Below are 11,975 nucleotides of genomic sequence, written 5' to 3'. Positions count from 1 at the left end.
CTGCTATCTGTTGTTGTTTTTTTACACACAGTTGGCCTCATGTACAAATGATGTTATGATGTAAATGATGATACGGAGTTAAAAATTTACACAAAATGATGATTCCATTATCTGACAGTATGTGTTAATATCCCTGGTTGAGCTCTCATGGACTAACTTCTGAAGCTTTTACAGTTCCTGCCTGCTGATAACAATATCCACAGACAATAAAGGTGTTGATGCCATCATATTCCAACATTCCACATTTCTTGTGTGTGTATATTTATCAGGAAAAAAAAGAGTATGCATGCAACAAACTTTTTTAAGTGCATTTTTTGGTGAAACGTAAAGAAAGACAATACTACATAGAGGACATAATACAATATGGACATGGAGGAGTATACTGACTCTTTTTCCTCTTACATCGCGAAGTGCATTGATGATGTGACCCACTCGAAATCCATCGTCACTCGGGCTAACTGGAAGCCATGGCTGACAGGGGCTGTCCTTAGGCTGCTGAGGGCCAGGGACAAAGTCTTCAGAGCGGGGGATGAGGCTGGCTTGAGGACAGCGAGGGCCGACCTGTCTCGGGGCATCAAGGAGGCGAAAAGGGCGTTCTCTTGCAAGATTACCACCCACTTCAAGGACAGCAAGGACGCACGGAGCCTTTGGCAGGGCATTCAGACCATCACGGACTACAAGCGCGCGCTGCGAAGCTGTGAGGGCGACATCCGTCTGCTCAACGATGTCAACCGCTTCTTTGCTCGCTTCGACGCTCAGAACAGCACTTGCCCGCTGAAGACCGCTTCCCCTCCACACGAGCAGCCCCTGTGCCTCTCTGCCGACAGCGTGAAGAGGGCGCTCGCCGCTATCAACACCCGTAAGGCGGCGGGCCCTGACAACATCCCAGGTCTGGCGCTGAAAGACTGCGCTAGGGAGCTGACGGGTGTCTTCACGGACATCTTTAACATTTCCCTGCAGCAGGCCATCGGCGCTTCGTGTTTCAAGGCTGCCACCATTGTACCTGTGCCGAAGAAACCTGCTCCGTTCTGCTTCCATCATCATGAAGTGCTTTGAGCGGCTTGTCATGGAGGCCATCAGATCCATTCTCCCCCCACCAGAGACCCGTTCCAGTTTGCGTACCGAGGCAAACGGTCCTCTGAGGATGCCATCTGCTCTGCCCTCCACTCGGCCCTCACCCACCTGGAGAGAAGGGACTCGTACGTGAGATTTCTGTTTGTGGACTTCAGTTCTGCCTTCAACACCATTGTGCCGCAATGACTCATCTGCAAACTCGACAAGCTGCGCCTCAGTAGCTACCTCTGCAACTGGCTACTGGACTTCCTCTGTCAGAGGCCTCAGGTGGTACATGTTGCCGACAGAATCCCCGCCAGCATCACGCTGAGCACGGGGGCCCCCCAAGGCTGCGTGCTCAGTCCGCTGCTCTTCAACCTGCTGACGCATGACTGCACTGCAACCTAGAGCGACAACCGCATAGTGAAATTTGCTGACGACACGACTCTGGTGGGTCTCATCACCAAGGGCGACGAGACTCAGTACAGGTTGGAGGTTGATCTTCTGACCGCGTGGTACAGGGAAAACAACCTCCTGCTGAACGTCAACAAGACCAAGGAAATTGTTGTTGACTTCCGGAAGGGTCACACCCAACACCTGCCGCTGATCATCGACGGTGCTGTGGTGGAGAGAGTGAGCAGCACCAGATTCCTGGGGGTGCACATCAGTGAGGACTAGGGGTGTAACGATACATCGATACACATCGATTAATCGATATAATGCTCTGCGATTTATTGGCATCGATGCTAAAGGTAAACATCGATTTATATCGCCGTGTTTGACATCTGACATTAGACGCGACTTTATTTTGAAATCCAGTTCATTGTTGCTTGCTTCCTCTTTTCGGGAGCAGTGCGCCCGGCGTTGTTGTGTTGTGAGCAGATCACGCACGTGAAAGGGGAGGGGACAACTAGTACGCGGCTCCTGGGCTGCTGCTATGGCTAGTGTCCAAAAAGACGAGGAAATTTGCTCCCCTTTAGGCTTCAAGTCATTCGTTTGGAAGCACTTTGGATTCCAAAGAAAAGATGGCTCAACGGACAAGACACGTGCAGTTTGTAAATCCTGCCATGCGGTGATCAAATATTCAGGGAGCACAAATCTCGCCGCACATTTAAAGAAAAAACACGACATCAAAGTTCAGTGTTAAAGTAAGGAATTTGTATACTACAATACTCTTGTAATTTCCTAACTAAAGAGTTTGCAGTACCTTGTTGATTTTGCGTATGAATTGTTATAAATTAGGATATTGTTCTATATTTTTTATTAAAAAAAAAAAAAAATCGATCGTAGAGCACTATATCGCGATATATCGTGAATGAATCGCAGCAGGCTTTAAGATATCGACAAATATCGTATCATAGTTCTTTATATCGATATTATATCGTATCGTGACAAAACCCGCGATTTACACCCCTAGTGAGGACCTCTCCTGGTCCGCCAAACCCGCATCACTGGCAAAGAAAGCTCAGCGCCGGCTGTACTTCCTGCGGAAACTCAGGCGAGCAAGTGCTCCTTCGGCCGTCATGGCTACATTCTACCGTGGCACCATTGAGAGCGTCCTCTCCGGTTGTATCGCTGTGTGGGGTGGTAGCTGCACTGAATACAACATGAAGGCCCTGCAGCGCATAGTGAACACGGCTGGGAAGATTATTGGTGCTTCACTCCCCTCCCTGAAGGACATTTACACCTCCCATCGCACCCGCAAAGCGACCACGATTGTGAGTGATGTGAGTCACCCCGCTCACTCTTTGTTCAATCTTCTGCCCTCTGGGAAGAGGTACAGGAGCCTGCGCTCCCGCACCACCAGACTCACAAACAGCTTCATTCTCCAGGCTGTTAGGATCCTGAACTCTCTCCCCCCTTCTGCGTAGCGTCCTGTACTTTTGCGCTATATTCTGACTGTCTGCTGTATGCACACTTGCTCCATTTTTGCTCCTCTTATTTATTGTGTTATTTGTTTATTTATTATTTATTCATCGCTCTTATTTATTCATTGTTTCTGCCTTCTTGTTTTTATTTTTTTGTGTTGTTTACTTGTATGCATATTGTGTACTATGTCTTGTCACCGTGGGATAGTGGGAACGTTATTTCAATTTCTTTGTGTGTCTTGGCATGTGAAGAAATTGACAATAAAGCAGACTTTGACTTTGACTAATCCCTCATGGTCGACAATGCTGCATTAAGGTGAAAATATTGAATGCTACAGAAAAAAAACGCTAAAAAAAACAGTAGCTCTGGTGATTAAATGTGATGGCAAACATGATTGCCGCTATTGGTATGAACAGCAAGAAATAATGGTTTTAAAAGAAGCTTTATCGCCAAATTATTACGCGCAAATAAGCAATGTTTGATAACGACAAACTCATTTAGTGTTTTAATGTCTGTTCATTATCATTTTTTGTGAAAGCGCGGCCAGTTGAGTGGGAACTGACGTCAAAGAGGGGACGCGAAGATTGGAAAGGCTGGGCGTGCACAGTTAAATTAAAACCCATAGCATAGTACCGTTTTTTTCCGTGTATAATGTGCCCCCATGTATAATACGCACCCTAAAAATGGCATGTTGATGCTGGAAAAAAGCCTGTACCCATGTATAATACGCACCCAATTTTCTTTCTTTTTCTTTTTTTTTTTTAAAGTCCCAATGATCGTCACACACGCAGGGAGGCAATGGGTCCCATTTTTATAGTCTTTGGTATGGTCTTAACTAGGCTGGATGTATTTTTTTTTGTTGGCGTTGATTTCTCCGACTGCCCGTAAAGGTACCACCACGATCAGTGCGGACATGTGAAAAAGGCGTGCGGACATGTGAAGAAGGCGGCTCTGTATGGGAGAGACGTTGAAGAGGAATAAAAACACCCTTGGAAATCAAAACTTGCCCCTCGTCGTGACTCGGAGCCGCAACAAATGTTTAGGATTTGTGTAGGGTACATTGTGACAGCAAACAAGCAGGTGATCGAGCAAGCGTCTGATACGAGAGCATTGCGTTCGTATGGAGCATGTTTGAAGTGAACAGCAGAGACGAATGGAACAAGGCAAAGTGTTGTGAAATAAAATATTACCGGTAATACGCATTTTGTTATTTGCTGATTGAAACTGCTCATTAAACTGTGAAATGAAACTAACAGGAAGAAAACTGAACTCTCGCTCTTTATATAGCTGACGTGTCTTGCGCATCCGTTCTGCGCATCGGATCCATAGTGCGCATACGCAGTGATACTGCCTCCGTATGACGTCCGGTCCACGATGGAGATTAAAAACCAAACAATATTTGACAATAACAAACTATCAAGGATTGCACCATCGCATCAAACGATGTGTCGTCAATTATGAATTTTACTGACTAAGTGTGTTGGGCAGGATGGCTGAATGCGATGCGCGATTGACAACAAACAAGAAGAAAGGTGATTTCAAGTTTTATTTCGAGGGAGATTTGTCATGTCTCGTTTTGCTATGTGTCTAGGTTGCCATAGTTTTTGTTCGCGTCGGCCCTCACTTCCTGTGTCACCTCAATCAATGTAACGTGTTTTGTATTTAAGTCCTGTCTGCCCCTCGCTCACCGTCGGATCATTGCATGTGTTACTGTCATGATGTCTCTTTGGTTTCTGTTCCTGTCTTTGGTAATGTCACCCTGTCTTTTTGTTTCACGTCTTTGTCGGTCAGTCCTGTTGTTGGTTTTGTTGTACCATGATTTTCTTAAAAAAAAATAAAAAAATAAAAAATTTTAAAAAATTGTACCCATGTATAATGCGCACCCCAGATTTTAGGACAATAAATTAGTTAAATTTTGCGCATTATACACGGAAAAAAACGGTAATGTGTTTTTAATCGTGTCTAATGCTTCTACTGAGGTAGCAGCTCTGATATCTATTGGTAGGGCATTCCATCGCTCTGGAGCCCAAATAGAAAATGCTCTTTTTGCCCTTGGGATCACTAAAAGACCAGCGTTTTGTGAACAAAGATTTGGGACGGAACGTAAGGCGTGCAAGTAGGGCGACGAGATACTAAAGTGCTAAGCCATGCAAAGTTTTATAGGTTAGTAAAATAACCTTAAAGTCACATCTTAAGTGGACCAGGAGCCAATGCAAGTTGGCTAGTATCTGGGTAATATGATCAAACTTTCTCATGAGCAGTCTAGCTGGAGCGTTTTGCACTAACTGTAAACTTTTAATACTCGACATAGGAAGACCAGAGAACAAAACATTACATTAACAAGGCATGATGTAACAAGCGCATGTATAAAAATGTATGCATCACGGTTGAAAGAATCAAATCAATCAGATGTTAGCAATATTGTGGAGGAGAAAAACACAGTTCTAGTTATGTTAATCGGTTTTTGAAATGAGAGAGTTTGATAATATATAACTGAGATTAATTACAGAATCACTTTAGGTAATAGTACATTTATCAAGATTTACTGTTCTGCCCTCAGAATTGTTTTCATGATGTAAGAAATGTTTTCTATGTAAAGAAGCATACACAATGGTTATTTGTCGTTCGGAAGCAAACCGGAAATGTATTTTGAAATGCAACGGAAGCTGCACATGTTTTTGTTGAAGCGACTTGACAACTGATGAGTTGAGACGTTAGCATTACTCGTGTCATCTAAACCAGTGGTCCCCAAACTTTTTTGCGCCACGGACCGGTTACATGTCAGAAACGGACCGGCATCTATATAAATAATACATTTATATAAATAAATAAATAAATAATACATTTATAATAAATATATAAATACGATGAAATAAAATGATATGACTGACATAAAAACAAGTACAAATGACAAAAATAAAACTCACCATTACCGTTTTTTTCCGTGTATAATGCGCCCCCATGTATAATACGCACCCTAAAAATGGCATGCTGATGCTGGAAAAAAGCCTGTACCCATGTATAATACGCACCCAATTTTTATGATTTCTTTTTATTATTATTATTATTTTTTTTAAGTCCCAATGATCGTCACACACGCAGGGAGGCAATGGGTCCCATTTTTATAGTCTTTGGTATGGTCTTAACTAGGCTGGATGTAATTTTTTTTGTTGGCGTTGATTTCTCCGACTGCCCGTAAACGCACCACCGCGCTCCGTGCGCGCATGTGAAAAAGGCGTGCGGACGTGAAAAAGGCATGGGAGTATGAGTATGGGCTCTCTGTATGGGAGAGACGTTGAAGAAGAATAAAAACACCCTTGGAAACCAAAACTTGCCCCTCGTCGTGACTCGGAGCCGCAACAAATGTTTCGGATTTGTGTAGGGTACATTGTGACAGACAGCAAACGAGCAGGTGATCGAGCAAGCGTCTGATACGAGAGCATTGCGGTCGCATGGAGCGTGTTTGAAGTGAACAGCAGAGACGAAAGGAACAAGGCAAAGTGTTGTGAAATAAAATATGACCGACCTGTAATACGCATTTTGTTATTTGCTGATTGAAACTGCTAATTAAACTGTAAATTGAAACTAATAGGAAGAAAACAACTCTCGCTCTTTATATAGCTGACGTGTCTTGCGCATCCGTTCTGCGCATCTGTAATGGCGGCCTCCGTATGACGTCCGGTCCGCGATGGAGATTAAAAAACAAACAATATTTGACAATAACACACCATCAAGGATTGCACCATCGCATCAAACGATGTGTCGTCAATTATGAATTTTACTGACTAAGTGTGTTGGGCAGGATGGCTGAATGCGATGCGAGATTGACAACAAACAAGAAGAAAGGTGATTTCAAGTTTTATTTCGGGGGAGATTTGTCATGTCTCGTCCCCAGTTTTGCTATGTGTCTAGGTTGCCATAGTTTCTGTTCGCGTCGCCCCTCTCTTCCTGTGTCACCTCAATCGATGTAACGTGTTTTGTATTTAAGTCCTGTCTGCCCCTCCCTCACCGTCGGATCATTGCATGTGTTACTGTCATGATGTCTGTTTGGTTTCTGTTCCTGTCTTTGGTAATGTCACCCTGTCTTTTTGTTCCACGACTTTGTCGGTCAGTCCTGTTGTTGGTTTTGTTGTACCATGACTTTCTTAAAAAAAAAAGAAAAAATTAAAAAAAAAAAAAGAAAAAAAGAAATTTTTTGTACCCATGTATAATGCGCACCCCAGATTTTAGGACAATAAATTAGTTAAATTTTGCGCACTATACACGGAAAAAAACGGTACGTTGAATTACTGGGAGCACTGAGTTTGTTTCTCCGAAACGAGCCAGTCCCATCTAGACGTAATCGGAGACAATGACACCCGAAGTGATTAAGGTTTGTCTTTTATTGCAGGATGCTTGGTCTCCATGTGTTGAAGCAGTTTTGAATGCTTCATTGCCTGGTTAGTTAGCCTGTCGCCACGTATTAGCTTTGCGGGCTCGACTGGGGAAACATGTCACGTGACCAGGACGAGTGTCTTGACCTGAATTAATTGATTGTCGATAATTTAGTTTTTTTTCTGTGCGGCTTGGCGGCCCGGTACCAAGTGACCCACGGACCGGTACCGGTCCGCGGCCCGGTGGTTGGGGACCACTGATCTAAACCAATCTTTTTCCTTATCCTCACGGAATCAACGGCTGTAAGTTATTATTGTTTATTGGATAACTTTATTATTGTTTATAAGATAAGAAGAATATTCATAGAAGAAACTGTTGTTTCACTTGCAGTTTCACTCGTTGTGTTTAACACTGAACAGAAATAAAGGGAACAAGACGCTCTGAATCCTGGCTCAAGTGTTCTATACATGAGTTTGGCTGGCTGATGAACTGTGACAACGTAGACGAAGTACATAACGCACATTTACAGTGTCCTTCAATAGGTGCTTTTTTTTTTTTTTTCTTTCGGTATGGCGCCGTAAGTGGCTGCCTCCCAGCAGTGTTCTCTCCTTTCCTCTTTATTTATTTCTTTTCTCCTTTTTCTTTCTGTCTTTTTGTCCATTCGGCGATGCTGGTGCCTTCTACCGCACCTCGGTATCTCTTGGGATCGGACATTTTGTATTATTTTTTTTTCTTCCTGGGACCGGGATCATCGGTCGAGACCGGCGTAACTCTACGGCGGCTTCCTGCTTATCCGGCCAGTGATGACCGGGTCCCTTGCCTTGGCCTTGCAACCGCAACCCCTGTAGGGACTCCGCTTCCTCGTGCTCGTCGGAACCAACGACTTTCGCCATGCTAGCCCCGTGGTGACCATCTGCACGTGCATCCGACTGGGTGCCCAGGACGCTGCTCACACGTTTGCCTGCTTTGTGATGTTTTTCACCGATTCACGACCACGGTCCATTGGGCGCCGTTGAACTGGACTGCCGTTACACCTGTCTATGGACCCCGTGGAGGCTATTTTGTGTGTTTTGGGGTGTTCTCTTGTATTGAGGGGTGCTGGTTGGCCACAGTTTTTTTTTTCCTTTGTCTTTTAGCTTTGTTTTGCTTTGATGGCTTTTATCTTGAGCACTTTCTGGCTTTCTTTGTGGCGCCGTTGTGTGGCAGCCTGTGTCTTTTGTATACCCACTCTGTGGTATGAATACTGCTGGGGCCTGAATTTCCCCACCCCTGGGATCAATAAATATTCAATCAATCAATCAATGACGAGTGAGGCTAATTATCAACATCTCATTTTTATCTGGGTGAAGAAGTAGGAAAATAGGAGACATCCATTGTTGAATCTCAGCGAGCCATGCCTCAAGACTACAACAATGCCACGGATTTGTAATTTCTAACGGCATACATATCGTCAGCATAACAATGACAACTAACTAATGTTATATTTACGTATGTCACCAAGCAGAATCATGTAAATACTTAACTACAGGTCCATGTACACCACATGTACCATAATATCAGAAGTCATGTTGAACTACCGTAATTTCTGGACTATAAGACTCACGAGGAAAAATTAGGGGATTTTTTTTTTTCTTCATAAATAAGCCACCCCGTACTAAAAGCTGTATGTGCATGTGAGTTATTTACAAAGACAGACAGTACACGAAAAGCATTTTTAAAGTTTTAATAACACCTTAACATTTCTTTCCAAACACTGCCTGTGACGCGGCAGTAATACCGCAGCAACACAGAAGTAACACAGCACTAATAAGGCTGGATAAAAAAACATACCGGTAAAAGTCACTGAGACCCGGTGGTAACAAAGCAGCAACACGGTAGGACAGCACTAACAGGGCTGGTTAAAAAAAAAAATATACCAGTAAAAGTCACTGAGAGCTGTCTTCATCTTCCTCCTGTGCACTGAAACCATCAAAGTCTTCCTCCTCAGTGTTGGATTGGAATAGCGTCAGATATACTTCGCCACAGTCTCTCTTTCGTTGTAGCTTTTATGCATTTCTTCTAGCATTTTACTTGATGAAGGTCTGTTCATGCTAATTTTATTCATGCACAAATCGATAAGTTACATAAACTAGCGAGCGACATGTATAGCTCCAGAGAAGATGTGACTGGGAAATAAAGAAAGAAAAGGGTGACGCAACAAGATGTCCTCAACAATAGCCCAGTCCCCCCCTAGTGACCGGAAGAAACATCTACAGTGCATGTTAAGAGCCAAATCGACTGGCTTTAACTTAAAAGCGGCATCATATTAATTTCTTTTGTCCCCCAAAACGAGGGTTTGTGTATAAAAGCGTCCTTTCTTCAGTAACGTCCGTCTTAATCTTGTTCTGTCTCTTCTTTGTGTCAATTATTCGGCATTATTTGCCTGCCGAATGGACATGCGATCAACACACTACTCTTCTCCCCAGTGACCGTGTCACATATCCCTCCGCCCAGCAAAGCGGTGCTGCACAACAGTGTTAAATACCATGCAAGTCATGCAACAAAACATACATTAGGGAAACAGGCAGGTCATTCAGCATAAGAAAAAGGGAACATCAAAAAGAATGCGAGAAGGAGACAGCAGGGAAATTTACACAGACACTAAAGACAAAGCAAAACAGGAAAATCTCAAATCAGCCATTACCGATCACTGCAGGAGAAATAATCACATCATGGACTGGGACATGGGGAAAATCGGAATCAAACAAACTAAAGCGTTGGATTAAAAAGGCCATAGATACCACTTGACTGAATTCAAGCGCAGGAGGTGGCAGCTGGCCACGCGTGAGGGAAGAAGCACCAACCAGAAGGAGTTAATATTGCGCATCTGTTCTTTTATTTACTGTAAAGTACATGCACAGAACAGTGTGGGAATGGTTATTAACGGAATGAGAAAGGTTTATGTCACGTTAAAGTATTTGGGAGGGTTTAAAAATCTTTAATATTGTGTACTGGACCACAATGCAACAGGAGATTCATGCTTAATCGTGGCACACTTTGGTTTCGCTGTGCATGATGTCCCCCGGGTTAGTATAGATTGGTAATTCTGAAGATGGACACATTGTATTGCTTGGCAAGGAAAAAAACACTCTTTTAATTGACTTGCAATACATCCATGTCATCTAGCGGCCAACAAGAAACATCACACCACGTTTTGGAAATTTCAATACAGTAGTGTTTAACTTTCTAAATAATACATGTTTGTACGTTGCGAACTTTTGTTTTTCATGTGTAGTTCTGGAAAGTATCTCCTGTGAAAAACGAGGGATCACTACATATTGATGTTAAAAGTAAACGTTTATTTTTGTTTTTGTACCATATTCCATTGTACACCCCTCCCTTGCCCAGGACTCGTCAGCGGCTGACAAACTTAGTGCCCCTCAACATAGACAAACAGGTGCGCATTCCGTTTCCTTGGGCATCCCGATTTGAGAACAAAGGTACATACATTTCTGCTCGGCCGCTAACTTTAGTTGGGAGGCGCAGAGGAGACATTTCTCCAAGAACGGCATTCCCTACAGGATCGTGTCGAAGGAGAAACCCTGCGGGCCAACAACACACCAAAAGGAGACAGTAGTCATGCACTGCAGTCCTCGTTTCAATTTGCGTTATCTTCTTTGCTTGTTACGCGACTTTCAAACACAGTGCAGACACGCCTCCTGGCCGCTCCCGACCTTCTTCCTCATTCTTTAAGCGACTTCTCACGCATGCGCACTTTGCATTCACTCTACAGCTGTCAGTCACACAAGCTGTCAGAATGACAGTATTTAAATAGAGAAGAAAAAACTCTTTTAAGACCAAATGTCCTATGAATGTTTACTAAGAATGATGAAACCACTGCACCCTTATCTTTTCTCTCAGTCGCTGTCGAAAAATGAAAGCCATTTGCCGCAGAGAGAACAGCTTTAACGCCCGTCGTACATTATTTTCTTTAACAGCACAATAACCGATTCGGATTGATTCTACTCTGGCCTACAATGCAAAGTCAGATCCTGGTAAATATTTTACCGTATTTTCCGGACTATAAGTCGCTCCGGAGTACAATTTGCACCAGCCATAGAATGCATAATGAAGAAGAAAAAGACATATATATAAGTCGCACCGGAGTATCATTTTATAAATTTTGGGGTAAATTTATTTGATAAAATCACCAAGAACAGACATATCATCTTGACAGGCAATCTGAAATAAGAATAGGCAACAACCGTCTGAACGGTGCGGTATACTAACGTTACATAAACAAGGAACTGAGAACGTGACTGATGTAACATATTAATTGTATTGATATGACTATAGCATAAATAACATGCTAACAAGTTTATCGAACCATCAGTGTCACTCCAAATCATTAAATCAAACAGAATCGTCATCCTCAGTGTCACTTATAAACATCGCCACTAACTTCGGAAGTAGCGTGGCTTACATCAATCGTTGTCATCGTTGTAACGACTGATTTGACCCACATGCAGAAAAAACAACTCAGATGTCGAGAATGAGTTAGGAGTGTTTATTGGAGGAGCTGCGGTGAGGTAGAGCGGGATGATCGGAGCCAGGAGCACGGAGCGGGGCAGCAGTGGCGGGGCGTGAGGAGTTCAGCCAGAACGGGGTGGATCTTGGTGGTGATCGATGGAAGTAATCTG

At 43.4% G+C, this 11,975-nt stretch overlaps 2 protein-coding genes across 19 annotated transcripts in view; both read right to left on the bottom strand.

The window, feature by feature from the left end:
* LOC133147275 (tRNA (cytosine(38)-C(5))-methyltransferase-like) overlaps nucleotides 1-11,975 on the bottom strand; it is a 127,771-nt gene that overhangs the window by 29,712 nt on the left and 86,084 nt on the right. For 9 of the 18 annotated variants that reach the window (XM_061271270.1, XM_061271258.1, XM_061271260.1 and 6 more), the window contains one exon: nucleotides 9,005-10,877. The exons of 4 other annotated variants lie outside the window; for them this stretch is intronic. In XM_061271270.1, coding sequence (XP_061127254.1) covers nucleotides 10,690-10,877 — 188 coding nt within the window. In that variant the 3' untranslated portion in view covers nucleotides 9,005-10,689. Of the gene's footprint in view, nucleotides 1-9,004; nucleotides 10,878-11,444; nucleotides 11,973-11,975 lie in introns of those variants that run through there. 5 more of the 18 variants (XR_009711615.1, XR_009711612.1, XM_061271264.1 and 2 more) reach the window with 2 other exon arrangements.
* On the bottom strand, nucleotides 169-2,161 carry LOC133147276 (uncharacterized). The gene is made up of 2 exons (XM_061271275.1): nucleotides 1,300-2,161; nucleotides 169-1,182 (listed from the first exon to the last, which is right to left on the bottom strand). Exon 2 carries the CDS (start codon nucleotides 1,084-1,086, stop codon nucleotides 169-171), a length of 918 nt encoding a protein of 305 aa, XP_061127259.1. The 5' UTR covers nucleotides 1,087-1,182; nucleotides 1,300-2,161.

Source organism: Syngnathus typhle, unplaced genomic scaffold (genome assembly GCF_033458585.1).
Source record: "Syngnathus typhle isolate RoL2023-S1 ecotype Sweden unplaced genomic scaffold, RoL_Styp_1.0 HiC_scaffold_39, whole genome shotgun sequence".
In the NCBI taxonomy this organism is placed as follows: Eukaryota; Metazoa; Chordata; class Actinopteri; order Syngnathiformes; family Syngnathidae; genus Syngnathus; species Syngnathus typhle.
This window is presented reverse-complemented; position numbering and strand designations above follow the sequence as displayed.